The sequence below is a fragment of the Oryzias latipes genome, chromosome 21 (genome assembly GCF_002234675.1).
Source record: "Oryzias latipes chromosome 21, ASM223467v1".
Lineage (NCBI taxonomy): Eukaryota > Metazoa > Chordata > Actinopteri > Beloniformes > Adrianichthyidae > Oryzias > Oryzias latipes.
In genome coordinates this window covers 28,682,655-28,704,882 of record NC_019879.2, presented here as the reverse complement: position 1 = coordinate 28,704,882, position 22,228 = coordinate 28,682,655, and the positions used below count along the sequence as shown (strand labels likewise).

Sequence of the window (22,228 nt, the reverse complement as noted above, 5' to 3'; positions counted from 1 at the left end):
ATTGGGCTCGCTTGAAAAGATTAGCTAAAATTGCTTTTCTCTTAGCTTCTCCCTTAAGATCTCCTAGCATCTTGCTCCAGCTCTTTGAAGTCTCTAATAAAACTGATATTGGGTCAAGGTTGGGTCTTCTTCAATTACCGTGTTGGTTTTTCTCTTGTGTGATTAGATTTTTATGGAGCCACTTGTCTCTTCTGGGGCTGAACTTACAGATATTTCCCAGTTTATTGTAGAAACATTTTACATCATATCAACTCTCTCCGTCAATAAATCTGACTGATATTTTATTAAAGCATTCATTTAGATCACACCCAAAATAACTGCTGGTTCTCATTAACTTCCACTGCTGTTGGTTGCAGTGCTGGAATTTCATTTTCTTTGAATTTGTTAGTTAGGGCTCTGAAATGGAAAGGAAGGAAGGTATAGTACCTCTTTAACCCTTTAATACCGGATCTTTAGCTCCAGTTTGGATGTTCTACAGTAACTCTTCAGTCTTTAGTGCGATTAATGTAAAAGCAGCAAATTGCGCTGAGGTTGCAACACTTTACAGTAGTGTCAGCATAAATTACCTGATTCTGTCTCAAGGAAAGCGGCTTTGCACCGTTTTTGTGTATTGATTCGCAAAGCTGTTATGAAAAGCCGCTTTTCTCTAGCGGATTCAAGGTGGTCACGTAGACAAAGGCTATGTTCACACCGCAGGTTGAAAGGACCCAATTCCGACTTTTTTGCCCCTATGGGACCTGTATCTGATCTTTTCATGACATTCTTTACGGAACATATCCGATCTTTTCAAATGCGACCCAGGCCACTTGGGTATGTGGTCCTGAATCTGATACGTATCCGATCTTTTCAAATGCGACCGCCGTCTGACCGGCCAGGCCACATGAATCCGACCCGTACGTCATCGATACGCTACAAAAGTCATAATTCTGCGTTGAAGTAGGCGGGAACTAGAACATAAACATCAATTATGGCGGACGATGCTGCTGGACAATGATTAATATTTGGGGTGACAGCTCTATTCCGGCCAAACTTGAGGGCTGTTATCACAACCGGGCGGTTTTTAAAAAGATTTCCAGCGAAATGGCCAAGCGTGGTGTTGAAGTTTCCCGCGATGACTTGTTTTTTTTTCCCCACTTCTCCGAGCGTGGTCAGAAGCGCTGGGGACCCAAGGCGGATCCTCCGCCGGGGTTAATTTCCCCGTTCAGACCCTTAGATTCTCCAGAGCGGGTTAATAAAGAGTCAATAGCATTTATTCTGGGGGAAGCCTCCTTTTATTATCATTCTCCTTCCTAAGTAACACACAACATGAATGCGTGCCCCCACTGCCCCTCTCAATCCCTGCTGCGCTGCACGCGCTCTCTCCTCTCTCTTACACACACGCGCACGCGGTCCAAGCACATACACATCCCCATTCCACAACAGTGGGTACAGACGATCCCGGCTCCAATGCCTTCTTAAAATGAGAAGATTGTTATTGTGCTGGCTCCTTTGTGAAAATGAATTTAATAATGCAAAAAGAGCTCCGCCGTTGACTGTTGTTGACATCCATTGTTAACGTAAGCCACTTCCGTAAACGAGTGACGTCGGTCACCGTTGAGTATTCTTTTGCGCATGAGGGTCACTTCTGGGTGATTTCACGGTCACACGGGAAATCACAAAAATTCACATTTAATTGGAAATGTGAACGGCCTTGCAAAAAAATCAGATTTTTTCAAAAAATCGGAATTGAGCATTAAGCCCTGCAATGTGAACATAGCCAAAGAGTCACAGTACAGCAAAGCCATGTGCTATTTAGGTGTCGCCGATGAGATCTCAGGTGTTAAAGAGTTAAAGAAAAAATTTTATGTTGCAACACCATCTGATCATAACATAAAAATCATTACAGCAGCATCTATGTCTCTGTTTGATCACGAAGTTCATAGTTGTTATAATTCCCTTCACTTCTGTCTAATACGACATGCTGGGGGCTTGAAAAATAAAACAAACAAAAATCAACTACACAGGCAAAAACTGAAACTATTTTACAGCATATTCCGTTAAACTTCACTCCAAGGTTGTTTATCTTTGAAGAACCGTGTCAAAACAAAGCTTTTTTCAGCAGACTCCTGGCCAGTTAAACCATCCATGGTATGACACAAACATGAAACAAATCTGCTCCTTTTGCACTTTAGTTTCTGTCTCAGTGAACTCCAAATGAAAACATTTATCTATATTCCAAAGCTGCACAATCCCTCTGGGACTCACTGGATCACTGGCGCCTATATCAGCTACTGTTGGTGGGGTGGGATCAGTCCACCGCAGGGAAATCTAAAACATTGTAATGACAATTCTAAATATTTTAAACCGCATCAATGGTCTTTTTTCAATTAGAATTCCTCTTTGTTCATTTAGTGGTAGAATTTTCTGAAAGCAAAAGTTTAAGTTAAAATCTAAATAGATAACTGTGATGTTTCCAGTGTTTAAACTTCATGTGACAAGACTTTTTTTGCCGGTGACTTAAACAGAACCAGTAACCAGTGTAACATTTAGGTTTTTTTACATTAATTTTGGTCAATTTGATGATAAGAGGCTTCTGTATTCAGAGTACAGACACTGACCCAAAGGTTCACTTTCCTGCTTATGACGTTTAGGGAAACAGACTGATAGTGGGGTCTTGTTTTCCTCCATATGAGGGAGTTCCACTCATTTCACAACAATCTTAAAAAGTTACATCATGACATTACAAAAAAGAAAAAAAACACGTAAGCAAAAAATTGTCCATGACTGAATCAAAAAATACATTTTTTAATGAAACACTGTAATGGGGTACCCAGAAATTTCCCTTTTTTCTGGTATTATTTTTTGGATTAAATATTATTTTAATTCCAAGCTGTGGTTAATGGACATACAGATGCTGAAATAGCCCTAATTTACAACATTTGATTGACAGATACTCTGGAAGAACATTAGGCCTCATCTACATTTCCTAATATCTATCTTTTCAAGCACAAAAGTGAGTTTAGGTACTTGGAATCAGGCTAGAGGTCAGGGTCTCAAGTTGTTGACATATTTGATGTTAGTGATAAAGAGAGAGGTTAGAAAATATAAATAATGTCAAACCTACACACACACAAAAATGTTTTACAGCTTAGCTGTGACAATGTGTTGTTTTTTCAGTACAATCTTTCCTTGGAGCTGCCACTGACCTATCAAGCAAATTATCAGAAAGTTTTGAAATTTTTAGACCAATTGTGATGTTAATTTAATGTAATGCGGATAACTGTAATATTCTCATATTCCTTAATAGTGGTAATCTTCTTCTTCTTATTATTATTTTGGTCACCAACTTATCAAAATGATGAATTCACTTAGAAGTTAAGGGGTTTGTCCATTATCCAAGCTGATGTCCTTATCTTTTAGCCTTTGTTTGGGGTTCTCGTCTGTCTAAATGTTCACACCTGGTCTAATTTACCTGTAACAGCTGCACTCCGTCTGTTAATTAGTCCCTCAGTTTATTTGAGTGCCTCCTTTCTGTTCCTCTGGTTTCTTTGTCACTCCTCTGCTGTTTTCTGGTTAGGTGTTATCAAAAAAAAGTGTTTTCTCTCCTCAAATTATCTTTTTACTTGAAAGCATTGAAATTGAAAAAAGTCCAAAGTTTAAAATTCATGTCCAAAATCTGTCGCAAAGATGAGCACAGAACAATCTCTCAATAAGTTTAAAAACTTGCTGCATTCTCCTGCAAACCTGAATGCTTTAAGTGGGTCCTGTCTGCAGTTTGCAGCTGCACCTCATATAAAAAAGAAATTAATCCTATCACAATATCCATCATAAAAACTGACAAAACATCTAAATTCCACATTAAAATCTTTGGGCTTGACCTGATAAGAAGTTTTAAAAAGTACATTTATTATACACAAGGCATGCACACATCTTTGTGTATCCATATGTGGAGCAAGGCTGTGGAACAGAACCAGTTAACAATTAAATTGACGTCTAAACGTAAGAAGTTTAAGAAAAAATACATAGAAATATGATTGATGAGTAGATATACAAAATATAAACAATCTGTGAAATATCTGTAATTATATTTATAATTATATGATTCCCGTGGGGTTTTAACCAAATTGAACCAAATTAGATGGATGGATAGTGTTTATACATGAGAATGTGTGTTGAATGTGACCGTATGTTTTTATGTGTATTTGTTTGTTTATATGTGCATGTGAAATTGTGTGCTCCATAGAGAGGAAACAGGACTTTAACAGATAGTGGGTGTAGTAATAAAACTGGTCAAGGGCATGGGGGTGATTATTTATAAAACCTCTTTGCATTAGCTTTCAGATATCTTTTTTGTCTGAAATAAACTACAATCATGATCGAATAGTATCTGTATCAATAAACTGCAGGGTTTTTAGGCAGGACGTCAATCTGATGTAAGGTTTTAACATGGTTCATTCGTGATACATCTGTGAAAATTACACGTAAAAGCTTTTTCTCACTATTTCCATGTGTATTCACCTATGACACATTTTTATCCATGCAATCTGCGCAAAATGGACATAGTGGCTGTGTGACACGGCCTTCAGTTGTATATGTTTTTACTTAGAAAGAAGAGTAGAAAAGAAGGGACACGCTCAGATGTGTAGGTATGGACTAACATGGAACTTAATTCAGTCCCATTAGAGCTTCAGTCATTCTAGTTCTCCCCAAGAATAACAATTAAATGAAAAGACTGTGAAAGAAAGAAAAATAGACAGAAGATAAAGGTAAGAAGTAAGCAGTTGAAGACAATCTCTCATAAATTCCCTCTTTGTCTCGTGTTGAGGCCAAAGTGCTCCTAAGTTTGCAGTTTTGTCTCTAATTACCTGGATCGCCTCTGAATAGCTGTTTGTCATGGACCAGTAAATGTCACAATAACGGGGCCTCTGTCTTTACCTCCGTAAGCGAAGGCTCTGTTATTTAGTGCATTGGTTCAACCTTAATTTGGGACTACATTATGTCTGATGAAAAGATTTCTAGTGCAAGAAGTTTAAAGTGAAGGTTTGTTCTTAAATAAAACATTTTAGTTTTGTATAGACACGACTGACTAAAAATAAGAACCTTCATTTCCTTATTTGTTAATATTTTGTCAAATTTACTTTGACTTTGAACTCAAAATAATCTGCTAACTTTAGTCATTTCCATTCAACGTATGGAAATGACTACTATTAACATAGAACCCAAATGAGGGAGTCTTTTTCAGCAGCTTTGTTTCCTTCATCGATGCAGACGTTTTAACAGTTTACGCATACACATTTCATCCGGTTTAAACTTTGATTTAGTGTGTAGAGGCCGTTATAAATAAAGATCCGGGGCACAACTTGTGACCAAAATAAAACCAAGGGGGCCAAACTGATATCCTCACATTTACAGAAATAGATGGACGAAGCTCTAAGCTGGAGAACAATAACTGATGATGGATCAGCCACAAATGAGCGCCAGAAAACGGAGGACTAAAGACAACACAAGTGTTTTCAACGTGTTTGAAGATCCACTCCTATGGAAAAAGTATTTTTGGTGTTTTTAACATGTTCTTGGGGCATTTTTTTTGCTCAAAATGGCAAGTCTGAGTGTTTATACAAATTGTTGTGAAACAGAAGCAAAATATCCTATTTTTGACAAATAAAACTTGCTGGGCTCGGCTGCAGTCTGGTGCTTCCACTGGCAGACAAATAGGTTCATATACGTCTTGGTTTTCCTAGTCTGAACTGGAATCTGGCTCAAAACTATACGGCTGGAAAGTGCCAGTATTGCTTGCCATTTTTAGTTGATTTGATTTGATGTATTGATTTATTTCAAGCATTGTAGTCAAAGCTATAAATAATTTACACATTTATCAAACTCATTACAGAAATGTTGAAATGCATAGATTAAAAAGACAACAAAAAAGTCAAATCCCATTTGCTTAATTAAATACAGTGATCATTAACTGAGGTACAAGTAGAGCTTGGTTTATTGCTTGAAAAAGAGCGGGAAGAAGCAAACTTATATAATCCCACCCCTACTGATATCATTCATTTGACAGTTTTACAGTTTTTGTAATCCGGTTCTGATCCGATACATTCTTTTCAAGTAACAAAATGATTGATTATCTTCGGAAAACATTCATTCATGATTTCAGTAAACAGTAACAGTATCCAATATGTAATAATCATTGATTATCATTAGAACACATGATCACAATAAACCAGTAATTATTGCTAAAAATTGCAGATCAAGTAAAGAAAATCCATAGCTTATTGATTGTAATTTAAATCTTTCATTAATCATTATTGCACATTACAATGTAATACTCACTGATTGTAATTAGAAGAGCTTTGATTATTTCAACACAATCAAGTTTACACATTTTTGGAAATAATTTGGAATTATTCAAACACCTATTGTTCCTTAACTCCTCTTATCTTCATGTTGTGAAATCAGAGTTTCTTTATTTAGTTTACAGTTTCTTTATGTATTTAGTTGCAGCAGTAATGTCAGGTTGGGGGTGTGACCCCGACTTTACACCAGTCCGTCTGCGGTACATCTCTGTTGCATTGCGTGGGGAATCCGTCAGTTAGTTTACATTGTTTCCGTAGCGTCTCCAGTCTGTCCCCCTCCCTCTATCTGCCCCCCGGAAGAGTGTCTAGTTTGTCCCTCCATCGTTGCTCATCCAAAACTTAAGCAATCAGGCTCCATGCCCTCTCCTTCTTTAGAGTCCTTGTAAAATGCATGTCATTAAATGATGTGATGTTTTTGTACTGCCAAAATTAAACTTTTGCTGCAAAAAAAGATTGTGGTGTTATGTACAGTATTAATGTGAGTTATTGCGTGGGCACGTCACCTTAAATATCCAATAGAAATTGATAAAGTTTTATTTTGAAAGTGCAAAGGAAGTTTTTCTTCTGAACCCTGGATCTGTTTCCTGTTTCTCCGGCTTTCTGCTGCGACATTGATGCATCAACGGACTGGAAATAGAACTCCTGCGTAAAGCTTGTGTTGCGGTGTGGAGGGACGGACGTCAGACGTGACTCAGATCAATGAACATTCTATTTTTTTGGGTCAACACAACAGAGACGCATCGCAGACGGACTATTGTAAATCAGCCTTTTAAGGCTGGAAGCTAGCTGTATAGCATGTAAACAGACAGCTCTCAGCAACGGAGAGGGGAAGGAGGTTGCTCCACACCAACAGTCCCGCCCACAACTCAGACATTAATTTCTAATGAACTCCTGCTGCTCTGCAGAAACTATGTTTTAGAAAACAACACAGGTTTTTGTATTTTTGCTAAAAGCAGCAAAATCATCATTAAAAGACCACTGGGAAAACGTTTGAAAAAATATCAACATAAGATCGGAGTAGAACTTTAAGTAACCAGAATCTTGAGCAAAAAAAAAGTTTGTCTGACATACTAACGAGGATCTGTGGAAAACGGATCACAGAAGTTTTGTTTAGGGATCCTAAAATCATCAAGCTTGATCAACTCTTTGCGCGATTATTTAAAAGATTCTAAATGAAAGGTGAAATTCATGAAACCTCATAAATTGAGGTCAGCTGGGTTTTTTTCGGTCACATGACACACTAACTGGCTCCTTCAGCCAGAATAAATTTACTCTGAGTTGCTTAAATATTGATTTGCTTCAACCTTCCTTCACATCCAGCAGACTGGGCAGTGTAATTATGAAAAGCATTCATCATTTGTCAAAGGCGTCACCAAAATATGTCTCCTAATGATCTTTTGCTGATTATTTTAGAAGGTCATTGTCTGAGATTTAACACACCTGCTCCCATTGTTTCCCTGAAAGTTGAGGAGCGATGTAGAAGAACACGAATGCTGCAGAAGGAATTAGAAGCAGACATAAACAGGCCCAGACACCCACCATGGCAGAGAATTTGTTTGGAATTCATGTCTGCGAGGAAAATGGGAACCAGCCTCGTATCAACTGATTTTGAAAGGTGCTTCTCCTGTTGTTGTTTCACACAGAAGTATGGATATTTTCTGATGACTCCTTTTGAATTCGGTTGACTGCAGCTCCTGAATGTCTGCCCTGCAGGATTAAAAAAAAAAGGGTTGAGGTACATTTGAGCAGCGTTTTGGGACATTTGGAGCTCACTTTACTCTTTATGTTCCTACATACGTCTGAGTGCAGCTCAACAGTTTACAAAAACTGGCTCATCCAGAGACCACAATATATGAAGTCCACATAAACAAAAAGCATGCAGAACTGTGGTGGAATGTTGAATGAGAACAGTATTTTCCACTCATATAAGCAGTGACACATATACAAGTTTGCCCACGCTGGAAACATCTCATGGTGACAGGGTGTGCAGCTGGGATTGATATCAAGGCACGGCTGGGGTGTGCAGGTTTCGTCGCACGCCACCCATTCTTTGTGTGTTCTCATTGCTAATGAATCCCATTCACTGAATCATGCGATATGAAATTGGCAGTGGTGACGGCGGTGACTGCATACACGCCGCATTCCACCACGGAGAAATAAAACATGCTTGCTGGACGAAGGGGAAGGGGCAGCTGGGGCTATAGCAGACTGGGCAGAACACACAAACGATAGATATAGATAGAGATAGAGATACAAATAGAAATAAATTCACAAAGGGCTCTTTGGTCAGTGCATCATTCATACATTAAAATAATAATTTACTGTGATCAAATTTACAACTAAAACAAGTAATTAAAAGTGCATAAGTCATTAAAAATTAGAATATACATTTGATGATTGATAAAACCTGAATAAATGGCCATACATTTATCTAAAACATGACCACACTGTAGCAAATTTACCGTTGAAAAGCTTTGTTGATGGATCCTCCAGAAAGACCTAAAGCCTCAGCCACACGCACCTGTAAGGCAAGGCAAGGCAAGTTTATTTGTATAGCACAATTCGTACACAAAGTAATTCAAGGTGCTTCACAAAACAGAAAAATGCATTAAAATCACAATACATCATAGAAATAATCAACATAAAATTTACTTTAAAAGAAAAGAAGAAAAAAAAAGATTTAAAAAGAAAGGAAGGAAAGAAAAGTGCAGATAGGACCTTTCAGTCATATACACGGCTAAACAGAAATGTTTTAAGTCTAGATTTGAACATGAACACAGAAGAGGCCTGTCTTACGACTTCAGGGAGGCTGTTCCAGATTTTAGCTGCAGAATATTGAAACGCTGATTCCCCTTGTTTAGTTCTGACTCTGGGAATCAACAGGAGGCCGGCCCCTGAGGTCCTCTGAGTACGAGATGGTTCATATGGCACTAACATGTCAGAGATGTACTTTGGTGCGTGGCCATGGAGAGACTTGTACACAAGCAGAGCTGCTTTGAAGTCTATTCTTTGAGGTACAGGGAGCCAGTGCAAAGACCTGAGCACAGGACTAATGTGATCATACTTCCTGGTTCTGGTCAGGACTCGAGCAGCAGCATTCTGGATGTACTGAAGCTGTTTTACAGCTCGTTTGGAGAGGCCGGCGAGCAGGCCGTTACAGTAGTCTAACCTACTGGAGACAAATGCATGGATAAGTATCTCCAGGTCTCGCTTTGAGATTATGTTTTTGATTTTGGCAATGTTTTTCAGGTGGTAAAATGCCGCTGATGTTACTGACTTGATATGGCTGTTAAAGTTCAGGTCAGAGTCCATGATTACCCCTAGATTTCTGACTTGATTTGAGGGTTTAAGAGACAGAGAATGAAGGTAGCTGCTGACAATTTCTCTTTGTTTCTGTGGGCCAAAAACAATAACTTCGGTCTTGTCTGAGTTTAGCTGGAGAAAGTTGTCCTGCATCCACGCGCTGATCTGTTGGAGGCAGTGGCTGAGTGAATCCACCGGCCCATATTCACCTGCTGTCAGTGACACATAGATCTGAGTATCATCTGCATAGTTGTGATAAGAAATGTTATTACTGCGTATTAACTGCCCTAGTGGCAGCATGTAGAGGTTGAACAGAAGGGGTCCCAGGATCGATCCCTGGGGCACACCACAATTCAAGCCCATGTAGTCTGAGACACAACTCCCAATTTCAACAAAATATTTCCTGTCTTCCAGATAAGACTTGAGCCAACTTAGGGCAGATCCAGAGATGCCAACCCAGTCTTGGAGTCTGTGCATAAGGATCCCATGATCAACAGTATCAAAGGCAGCACTCAGGTCTAGCAGGATTAAGACAGTGACTTTGCCATCATCAGTGTTCAGGCGGATGTCATTGGTTACCTTGATAAGAGCAGTTTCTGTGCTATGATGGGGTCTAAAACCTGACTGGAAAACATCAAACGAATTGTTTAATAAGAGAAAGTCAGTGAGCTGTTGGTAGACAACTTTTTCAAGGACTTTTCCTAAAAACTCCCAACACCTGTACAGGTGTTGGGAGTTGTTGGGTTGTCTGTGCCCTTGGAGGGTCATAGAGAGGAGTGTCTGCATCTCAAGAGGAGATCAGGAGGTCTTGTAGTTCCATTGAGGCTCACCTTAAGGAAGGTTAATGGAATGTACCATTGTTGTATGTTGTAAATGTATTGTGAAGGATAATGTAAGTTGCACACACTTATGACATTCCTTATTTCCTTATTTCTCATGACATTTATTTTGAAAAAAATGAAAATCTGTATGACACACCTGAGTCTCACCTATGTCACCCTTACATGTTGTAGGATTTGGGATTCAGGGTATCTTTGTCCTTTTACCACTGGGATAAAACGAAATTTGTGTCTCTGGTCCCGGGCCAGCTGTTTACAGTGCGATATGATAAGAGACGTATCAATGTGATAAATTATGATTCCTATGGAGTATTCCACTGTTCCTTTGATTATCGCACAGCATAAACCTGTCGCTCACAGCATGCCCGTAGAAACAATGAGCATGAACATGTTGGAGTCTTGGACTTAAGATCTGGATTTTAGCTACACTGAAGACTCACAAAGAAAAACTTCAACTTTTGGGCAGAAATTGCTATTCGTCTTTATTCCTCAGCGATCTATCAGACCTTTGGTGTTTTAGTGAAGTAAACCTAAAGAAAATGAAGCTTTCAAATTTGACCTCTAAGCATTCAAAGTTGTGACCAAAGTGTTGGGCTAAAACCAAAGATCTGAGACACATTGTTTTACTTACAGATATGAGATTATATTGATCACATAAAAGGTAGGTGTCCCAATTCCTCTTTTCTGAATGAGAAAAGTCTAAAGTAAATGGTCAGACCAGGGATCCCCAAATCTGCTGGTTTTCCAGAAACCCTGACTCATTTGCTCCTGATTAACTTGATCAGGTGTGTTCAGCCAATAAGGAGCTTCAATGGCAGGTTGGTTGGAAAACATGTAGGACTCGAGGCCTGGATTTGGGGACTCCTGGGGTAGAAAGAACAGTGTTGTTGTATTGCAGCTCTAAGCTGTTGGTTACATAAATTGTACTTAATGCTGTCCCATTCAAACACTAAGAATATTAGTACCTCATGGTGGTTTACTTTCCAAACCAGAATCCAGATTCTCTGGCCTCATAGAAAAGACAAAAGCTGCAGGAATTGAAGATAACGACGTGCAGTGACACCAAAGTCACCAGGGAGGACATACAATCAATTTGCGGTTGTGGTTGGACATTCCTGGAGGCAGGAGCGTTAAGTTCTGCACCCGAAATAAACCATCAGCTGTGCTGTGTACGTCGGTGCACATGTGTGAGTGTGAGCGCTGCAGGGAGGACCGGCCGACATCCTGGCTCCATGAGCGAAGCGGCACGCGGGACGCCAGATCTGCAGCGGGACGGAGAGGAAAGTCCTTTTATCTGCTGCAGTGCAGCTGACTCGTTGACTGGCTGGATTAAGGAGGCGATGCCTGGATGAACAGATTGACACAAATTTTTCTCTTGTTATCCTGGGATCTATTATTGAACGCAGCTAAACCCCAGACATGTTCTAAAATATAGTTCAGACTGACGCCCCAAAATAAAATTGTAAAATTTCATTTTGTAATATTGTGTACATTTGTAGTCCAGTTATAATTAAAAATAAACTCTCTTTGAGAAAAGTAATTGAACTCCAATGGCATTATTTGTTAGCTCTGTCAAAGAGTGTTTCTCAAAGTTATTAATTTATATCTGCATTGTATTCAGAATTGTTCATATGTAGACATGTTTATGGGTTGTCTTGCAAAAATGCACTTTTAGGTCTTTTATAATCATGAAAACAACCAAACGAGGGTTCTGGTATACTCTGAGATGATTGTTCTGCTGTGTTTGAAGGATGGTTCGTCGGAACCCAAGAGATTTTTCAAGTCATCCGCTGATTTTTTAGTATCAAATGGAATTTCATGGTTTTATGGATCATAACAAAATGTCCACAGGTCCAGGGGCTGCAAAGCAATTCCAAATCATCATACTGTCACCACCATGCTGCTGAAATGTTCTGTGTGTAAGGGGCAAACCTTCTGAAAATTTCTCTCAGAATATTTTTCCAGACATGTTGGGAATAAATTCCAAGTGTTTATTTGTCCTCTTTGAACTCTCCGAATTTTTGTCCAAAAGACATGCACGGAACAATTTTGCGTATGCATCTCGCAAAAATGAAGCACAATTGCATAAGATTTATAGAATAATTGCGTATAAACGACGTAAAATGCACATAAACTGCGTAACTCTCAACCGACCAAAAACTTTGAGCAACGAAATTCACGTAAAGACCTGTTGGTCAAAACCCTCGACGTGCAATGATGAATGATGAAAGCAAACCAAATAAATTTTGAATAAGGTATATTACACACGTATGATGAAGGACTGATATTTCATACGTGGATATCTGGCAAAATGTACGTAATGGCTGTGTGACACTGTCAGGAACTGGTGGTGAAGGACCCCAAACTCAGGAGACCAGGCATGGTGACAGAAAATAAAACATTTAATAAAAAAACTGAAACACGACAAAACCATGGGATAGGCCTGCACAATGTACCGCAAATTTATCGTTATCGCAATATCGAGCTGTGCAATATCCATATCGCAAAAGACGGCAAAAATTGCAATAAATGGTTACCTTGAATGTGCTAAAACAATCTTATGGTAACTTGAAGTATTTAACCAATCAAATAAATCCCTTTATGCATTTAACCAATTGGATGGACCCCTTCACGTTGTTGAGCAAGCAGAAGGAGCCCTTTTATGTTAGATGTTCGCCTCCTATGTCGACGAGGGTCATTTGGAGTATAATTTTTAAACTGTTGCAATGAAATGGGAATGATGTTATTGGTTGTTTTGCTCTTTGTTTATATACCGCAAATGATATAGTTATGATATCGTAATATTAATCACTAATATTGCAAGTTTTCCTCAAATCGTGCAGCCCTACCATGGGAGCAACAAAAAGGTGGGAAAGCAGAACAGAGCAGACGACCTGACAAGGATGAACAGAAAACCAGACATTTAAATAGACAGAGGACAATTAACTGAACTGGAGACAGCTGTGGACCATGAACCTTAAACTGGTGTTACTGACAAAAAGGAAACCAAAAACATGACCAGGAACAACAGAACCAAACTAAACCACAGACTCCTTCCAGACACAGCCTTTAGATGCAGCCAAACTACTTTGACCTTTACTGAGTCAATCTAGGCTGCTCTTCCATGATGGCATCCTGGATGTTATTTTATTGGAGTCTTTTCGGTTAATCGTCCTTGGATGGTTCTGCTCTGTTCTATGTTTCCTGCAAACAACAACTTTTGTGTTACATGAAGTCCAAAAGGTCTTTCTGACTCAGAGTTGTTGTTTCTCATCTTTTCTTGAACGTGTTTGGATTGTTTGCGGTTTTTAAGCAGAGGTTTCACTTTGTCAGCAGATGCAATGATTTTCTTTTTTTCACAAAAGTAAAAACCTAACAGTCAGTCTTTTAACATAAAAATAATAGAAATGTTTAATCAATTCCCCTAATTTACTCTCTCAGTACTTAACAGAGTATTGAATGTAGTCCTTGTGCACAGTGGTAATTAACTCTTTCTAAATCCTCCTGCAGATATCCGAGAGACTGCATTCGTCTACGCAATCACGGCGGCCGGCGTGACGCATGCCGTGACCCAGGCCTGCAGCATGGGAGAGCTCCTGCAGTGCGGCTGCGAAGCAACCAGGAACAGAGCGCCTCCGAGGCCGCCATCGTCTTCCTCACCTCGGGATGGGGTTAAGTGGGAGTGGGGAGGCTGTGGAGACGACGTGGAGTTTGGTTACGAAAAGTCCAAACAGTTTATGGACGCGAGAAGACGGCGGGGGAAAAGCGATATCAGGACACTCATTGATCTGCACAACAATGAGGCGGGGAGGCTGGTAGGTGTCATTTATCAAAAATAATCTGTCAAACAGGGATTTTAATTTCTTTTAGAAATTACATTTTTCACTATCGGGGAAAAAAGCACAGGTGTTACTTTGGAATCTTCGGGAAAATTCCTGAAATATTCCAAAGTCGTGGCCTGCAGCCATATTTCTGCATTGTCGTAAACTGATATTCTAACAGGAATCAGGTTTCTAAAACAAAAAAACAAAAGTGTGCCTTGTAATATGTTTTTAAGCCCTGCAGGCGGTTAAGTTCTGACACTTCTGCAGTTTTAGCTTCATCTTCATAACCTGCAAAAACACAAAAGGAATTAAGGTCCCGACAAAAACACGCCGTTAAGATGGAGAGAGGAAGAGAGAGGAACCCCTTCAGGTTTTTTGGTTTTTGGTGGCTGTTCGGCCTCGGCGTGTTGCTGCCCGCTCGCTCTAATGTTGCACAAGAGCCCGATGCAGTCTTTACGTTCGCTTTAGCCGGGGTCAAAGGAAGGTAGAGGAGGAGACAGAAAAAGGAGGATTTTTGGGATGCTGTCCAATTGTAGCATTAGCGACAAACCATTTAAACTTCAGAAGAAGGGGGGAAAAAAGCGGTGCACAAATTCCCAGAAGGTTGAGAAAAGAGCGTGCAGTGATGCGTTCACACTTGGCTTGCAAACAGAAATTGTGTGTCTGCTCAGACAGGTGTGTGTGTTATGGGTTAATTATGTGCAGTATAAGTGAATGATCTGTTGTCAAGGCTTGTTAGATGTAGGAAGGCCAGAGGCAACATGGAGGGGAAAGGGGGCTGGGTAAAATTCCTTCAGAATAGCGTCTCCCTTTATCTTACCTGTCTATCTGTGTGTGTGTGTTTGTGTGTCTGTGTGTGGTTGTGTGTGCACATTTTTATGGGAACACAATAATATTTTTTCTTGAAGTGAACTTGTGAAAGAGTCTCACTTCAGGCTTCATACTTAACGCTCTTGTTGTTTGTCTCTGTTTCATCAATCCTGCCGTGCCCTCCTTCACCTCTCCACCCCCCCAGGCAGTCAAGCTCTACATGCGAACTGAGTGCAAGTGCCACGGCCTGTCGGGCTCGTGCACGTTACGCACGTGCTGGAAGAAGATGCCTCATTTCCGTGAGGTGGGCGACCGCCTGCTGGAGCGCTTCAACGGCGCGGCAAAGGTGATGGGCAGCAACGACGGGAAGACCCTCATCCCAGTCGGCCACAACATAAAACCGCCGGACAAGCAGGACCTGATCTACTCGGACGAGTCTCCGGATTTCTGCTCGGCCAATCGTAAAACGGGGTCGCTGGGAACACGGGGGCGCACGTGCAACAGCACGGCCATGGACATCAGCGGCTGTGACTTGTTGTGCTGTGAGCGGGGCTATTGGGAGGAGACTGTGGTGTCTGAGGAAAACTGCTTATGCCGTTTCCATTGGTGTTGCGTCGTCCAGTGCAAGAAGTGTTTGGTACGGAAGGAGCTGAATCTGTGTCACTGAGGAACTGATCACATGACTTTGGTCATCTGCTTCTTCTTAGCCTTTTGCATAAGAGAATGGACTTGACTGCTTTAGGTTTTGTCAACCAAGATTTTGCGAAACATTTGAAACATTTGAAACATTTTCACTCGCTGTTGGCTTTTTAGCAGAAAACCAAAGATGCATTTTCTGTTTTTCATTCATTTTTAAACCAAGGACCCAACAAAAGCTCCTTTTTGATCCAAAGTGACCTTTTTACACGAAGTCTCCTTCCACTTCAGCAGCAGGACTTTGTGTGGATCTAAACGCCAACCGCTCTGCCAAATTTCACGAACAGATGGAAACACCAGCGGTTACTCTGTTTTTGTACTGTTTGCTATTTAAAGTCCTTCTGGACGTTGTTTTCTACCTACTGGATGTTAGGGATACTTTCCTGATATGCTGACATGTATGTTTGCACAGTTACCAAACAGTCCTCTTTTTGATCACCAATAATCAGAAACTGGTTTCATTTAATTGCAAAAATACAGATCTTTAAAATGAATCCTGTGTCTATATTGGCTCACATTTGGCTTTTTCCACTAAAACTGCTCAATGTTGCTGATTAAGCGTTTCCTGGCTAAACTTTTCTTGGCTATTTCTCTCAGAAGCCGATGGATAACAGCAGCTTCTGTAGACGTCCTCACCAGTAGATACTTTGAAATTAAATGAAAGCTTTTTTAATGCCAAAACAGTGCGTAATAGTCGAAGCATTATGTAAAACACTCATAGGAAGGTGTGATTTGTGTCAAGAGTCCCTTTATTCTGTAAACAACTTGATTCGAACATCCAGGTCTACCTTTTTGAAGCCTTAGTCCCAACTATCCTATACCGGTGGATGCGGGCTTTCTGTGGGTGGAAAAAGGGCAAGCCTTTCCTTTCTTCAACCCCAAACCAGGGCTGATCGCTGCTTTGCATTAGTGCACTCCTTCCATGCAGCCTGACCATTAGGAATCAGGAAATGAAACAATCAGAGCATAGATTGTGTGGGCATTTAACAGGCGTCCTATGAGCACTGACGTATCCACTGCACGCCCACTGTGTGCACCATTTACGTGGTCAGTAAGGGGCCAGTACTAACACCTCCTGAACATTTCATGTTTTACAACTAGAGTGTGAAGAAAGGACACTGTACAATAGACCTGTGCATCGTAAGTGTGTCCAAATTCCATTTGCATACTTCAAGTAGGAGCCGCAAGCAAACGGCAAGACACACTTGTCCATAACCCTTGTGCTTTCTTAGATGACACCACCCTTACTTTGACGTGTTCTCCCTACCATGACAAAGGTGGATAAAGGTGGAAAGATTTCATGTAATCCATGGACACCAGTGAAGATCACAAATCATTTGAAGAAAAAAGGTTCAGAGCACTGTCTAGTGGGTCTAGATGACCCAACTCCCAATGTTAAAATGCCTAGGATAGCACATGGGTTACGCTACGCTCATCTCTACAATCCACCACGGACCCAGATAACCCAAAAACCTGCTGAACTTGTACAGATGCAGACTAAGACTTAATATTTAATGGCACCTATAGTCTTTTTCTCATCATCGGATGTGTCTGGATAAAAATGGGGTTGTCCAGGTAAGAAAGATGTACCATAAAAACAAACCGACATTCAAACCTGCATCAGTGCTTTGCCATAAGCCTAGATAGGTGTATTATTCAAAGCACAATGTTACTGTGTTTTTTTCAACTCCACGATGTGAAGATTTAAACAGTGTGTACCTTCAACCATTGATCAGCCTTCTTCTACTCATCTGGGTCGCAGGGTGCAGCAGTCTAACCTTCCTCCAGCTCCTGAGACGTTCCCCTGGGTCTTCCCCGGGGCCTCTGCCCAGCGGGACATGCCCGGAACACCTCCCAAGGGAGGCATCTGGACCAGATGCCAAGCCAACTCCTCTCGATGTGGAGGAGAAGCGGCTCTACTCCAATCTCTCTGGGTGACTGAGCTTCTCACCCAATCTCTAAGATGGGTGTAATTCAACAATTGAATTCATTGGGTGAATTAAAAACTTGACGCTAACCCTGAATTTAATACAGACTAAAGAAGCTATGATGCCAAAATACAATGGTTGCTGCCAATAAACCCAAATGCATTTGGGTACCAGCATTTTGTTGTGACCAGAGTAACTTTTGGTACAACAACTACTTAAAAAATTCAGACTAGGCTGTATTACGACTTGTAAGTTAAGGTTGGGACTTGTAAATTAAGAGTTGAACCCACTGGCGGACCGTGCATTACATAGCTGAGCCTTCAGGAGTGCTACGTCTGAATCTCTCAACCCCCAGTGAATCATTTTACAATCCATAAAACAAACTTTCCATCAAGGTCAGTGCTGAGAGCCCAGTCTGTCCAGTTGTGTGTCGGCGTAGGTTAGAATTTGCTTTAGAGCCGAAAATGTCCGCTAGCAGACGCATACGGCGATGGTCAGCGCCAAACACACAAATCTTCAAAGCTGCTTCATGATTTCACTCAGATTTTTCTGATGAAGGAAGTCGAGGAGATCAGTGGGAGATTTTCCTGCTAAATCCTCCATGGCGTACATTACAGTCAGCTCTGTTTTTAACTGAGACGGATCAAAAAGTGCTCCGTGGCTCTGTGTCAAACTGGACAAGGCTGCATGTGACTTCCTGAAACGTCTGTCCAACCAGAAGGTCTGAATACTGTGACGGTGCCTAAGCCTGCTAGAAGGCCCTGCTGACACCAACTCAGAATCTGATTGGTTGAAGGAAATGAATGACCGACTCTGATTTCGCATCAGAAGGCCTTCAGAACTGATAGTGAAGGCCTCTTTAGCCCTAACCGTGCCTGGCAACAAAGGACAGCTGAAATACGATTGGTTAAACGCTCCAATATGAAAATACGTCTGTCCGGAAGCAGCATAACCATCATGGTACAGCAAGAAGGTTTCATTTGTTGCAGTTAAGGCATGCAACTTACCTGGAGAAAAACTCCATCAGATATTTTATCTGTATTGGTTTAGACATGTTCATCCATCCATTCAGCCACGTTCTACCATCGACACCTGAGTCAGGGTCATGGGAGGGCAAAAGGCAGAGGTGGAGTACACCTGGACACATCAGGAAGGAATTTTTTCTTTTCTACTTTTTTTCCCCCACCCCTTACTTGGAGGAATTAACTGTGACCCTGCAAAAAATTGCAGGGTCACAGTAAGCCTATATTTTTTCTTAAGTGTTGTTTTTCTCCATGTGTTTTTATAAAGGTTCCTTCTTATGGAAATATTACTGTACAGTTTGCCTACATAAAAACATTAATATTGAAAAAGACCACAAAAAAAACAAAACAAATGCATTTTTCCATTTCTTTACTGTTTATTTTTTGCCCTGAATGCCAACTTTTCTGTCATCTGAATGAAGAAAATTGTAAAATCAGGGATTTAGGTTTCAAAACACGTTTTTACAATGTTTATCATACAAAAAATGGGATTACTGGAAAATGTAAGTGTTCCGAATGTATCGGTTGTTGGTTTTTAGGCAGGTAAAGAGAGAAAAACGATCACTCTTTTGGGTGTTGGTAGATTTTTTTAAGGAGTTGACTCTTAAATACCCAGAGGTCCGAGCTCTCTAAAGGGGAGCAGCTGCTCCACAGCAGTCTGGACAAAACAGAGGGCTCTTTGAAAAATGTTTTGAGGAAAGATTTGACAAAAATAGAACTGTTTCTGGGTAAAGGAGAAGAATTGTTTAGATAAAAGCAAACACTGCAACATAAAACTTCATCCATCTGTGTTAGAAGGTAATGCTGGTTTTATGGTTTGGGTTTTCCCACTTTTGGGCCGAGGTGGTTTGTTGCATCCGGAAAAAAAAGACACGTGTGCGAATCTCCACAAGACGAGAAAAGAGAAATTCGGTCCAGATTTGAGGTTCCTGCTGGAAACATAAGGAGCCGGGTTTGACTACTACAAGATTATTTGAATAACTGAGGTGTGAGCTTGGTTTAGTCCATTGACTGTATATGAGAACTGAACTGAGTGGCCCCTCCTTGTTTCCAATGAGCCAAAATCCCATAAACCTCCATAAACCACAATAATCAGTCATTCTTTTGGTCAGAATAACCATTCTTGCTCTGATACCTTTTTTTCCAACATGTCCTTGCGAATACTTTTTTCTTCTCATTATTAGTGCAAGTTATTCAAGTTAGCAGAAGAAGATGGATGGGTGGTTATTCAAGTTATAAACTAGCCAATCAGATGCCTTAATAAAAGTGGGTGGTGCCTACTGCCCCCATATCCAACATTAAGCTATTTGTTTTCTCTATTTGTGTTCAAGCTTAAGCTTTAGTCACATGTTCTTGTGCTGCAGGTTTTTGGGTTGTCCGGGCCCACGGAGGGTGGTACAGAGGAGCGGACGCACAGTAAGAGGAGCACAGGTGTGTCTTGAAGTTCTCCCGATGCTCGTATGGTCGCCTCACGGGACATCATGAAAATAGAACGTACCATTATCCTGCATGTGGTAAATGCATCGTAAAGTATTCTTGAGATTAATGGAAGTTCCACAAAAGTTTTTAAGTCTGTTTTCGGGCTCTTCGTTTGCAGCCATTTGTATACAGCATGGCCGTAGAAAGAATGTACTTGGGAATTTTCTCTACTGGCTCTTCGAGCGACCTACAACCTTGTACGGCCTGTACAGGTTTGCCCATTGTTCACACGCAGACAGAAGGCTTCAGAGATGTTTTAACACAGTGGTCATTCACACATGGATTCGTGTCTCCGTTTGTGGCACGCTGCGGCTTCTTTCTGTGGCGTCGGCATCCGTATCGCGTATCCTCAGGACCGTGTTTTGTTTGGGTGAAAATCTTTGCAAACCAAACCGAGCTTTTCCTGTTTGTTTGCTGCTCTGCGTATCTATACTCCATCATGCTTTGTATGCGTTGCTGGCTTGACAGTTTTTCATTTTCCCGTACAGCCTGGCTAGAGGTTTAAGTGTTTACTAAACGTGGACTTGAGGAAAATTTCTCCACAAAATATTATTGTACAGAACTAACATGTCAAGCAGCGTCTTTGTGGAATTCAGGCGGGAAATCTATTGTTTTCTCGTGTTTATGCCGCAGAGATGAAGGGACCCGGTGGGCGGGCTTGGGGGGGTTGCATTAGTTAGAGCCGCACAAGTTGACACAAGTTTGTATTTTCCAAGAATTTGTTGGTGCGCGTTGATGTGGAGAGGTGGGCCACTGGAGGAAAACGCCACAGGCCTCTTGACTCCTCCTGCCCCCTGAACCTCCTCTGCTCTTCACTTTAACCTCTGTGCTCTCTTACGGGCAAAGCCAGAGAAAATAGACAGCGGAGCAGATAGATTTATTGGAGTATAAATATAGTTTGCAGTTCGACGGCTGTGTGTCCTTTTCGCTGTGTGTGACTTTGTCGGTCAGAGTGTGTGGCCGGCATTTATTGGCTCTATTTTTCCATGATTCCCCGGTGCCTGTGAACTGCATCCGACCTGCAAAAGATGAGTTCTTGCCTCCACCTTCGTTGATTGCTTTAAGTGTGCTTTCTCATGCGGAACACAGCCTCACACAGAGCTTTAATGAAGGGTTGTCTCTGTAAATGCGTGTACAGTAAATGCTTTCCTGTCATTACCCATCATGTACAGCAGAGGAGTCCCGGTGGTCTAGTGTTTTAAGAGCAAAAGTGTGTGTTTACTTGCAATAATGCAAGGAGAAGCAGGAGATAGTTCCTGAAAAATGGACGGGCCTCTGAGGGGAGAGCAGCAACACGGGAGGGAAGATTAATGAAGACTCAGAGATGGAGATAGTGAAAGCAAGAAAGAGTCACAAGCAAGGACCCTCCAGGTAACCCGACACCATCGAGCTCCTCAATCTGCTTGAACTCTCCTGCAATCCTTCACCAACTCAGCAGTGACATGATGCAAACGCGGAGCATGCAGAGATCAGCTGAGAGCGGAGCTTCTTCTGACACAGATGACTGTAATTACAAGGAGTGGGAGAAACCCACACCGAGCTAACTATAAAATGAAGCAATCTCGCTTCTTTTACCGAGGAAATATGCACTAAAAGTATATCACATTCTCAAAATGCAGACGTGCACACTTGCATGAATGTTGGCTATATGTTTGGAAGAGACGGGGATCTTCTAATACCTGCCCTGGAGGTGCTGGCTCAGCTGCTGCCTCTGATGCACAGCCCACCCAACAAGGCTGCTGGTGCAAAGAGATTTAATAGTCCATTTTTGAGCACAACATCACATCTTTGCCTTTTTTATGCAAAGTATGCCTCGGGTCCCTGCAAGTGACATCTACTGTACAGCAAAACACGTCTGCGGCTTGAACTATCTTGCAGAAAGTAGTTTCTGAAGCCGAGCTGAGTGGCGTGCTAATCCAGATAAACGTGTGCAGATAAAGCCCAGAGCCCTTCTACTCTTAATGTACCTTAGCAAACTGGCTGCACTTC

General features: G+C 41.2%; 1 protein-coding gene across 2 annotated transcripts in view; it reads left to right on the top strand.

Annotated features, from left to right (window-relative positions):
• The window catches only part of wnt6 (Wnt family member 6), a 42,253-nt gene extending 25,949 nt beyond the window's left edge, over positions 1–16,304 (top strand). For both annotated transcript variants that reach the window (XM_004082048.4, XM_020713011.2), the window contains exons 3-4: positions 13,991–14,295; positions 15,320–16,304. In XM_004082048.4, the coding sequence (XP_004082096.1) occupies positions 13,991–14,295; positions 15,320–15,781 (767 nt within the window). In that variant the 3' untranslated portion in view covers positions 15,782–16,304. The remainder of the gene's footprint in view (positions 1–13,990; positions 14,296–15,319) is intronic.
• Positions 16,305–22,228: the final 5,924 nt, after the last annotated feature.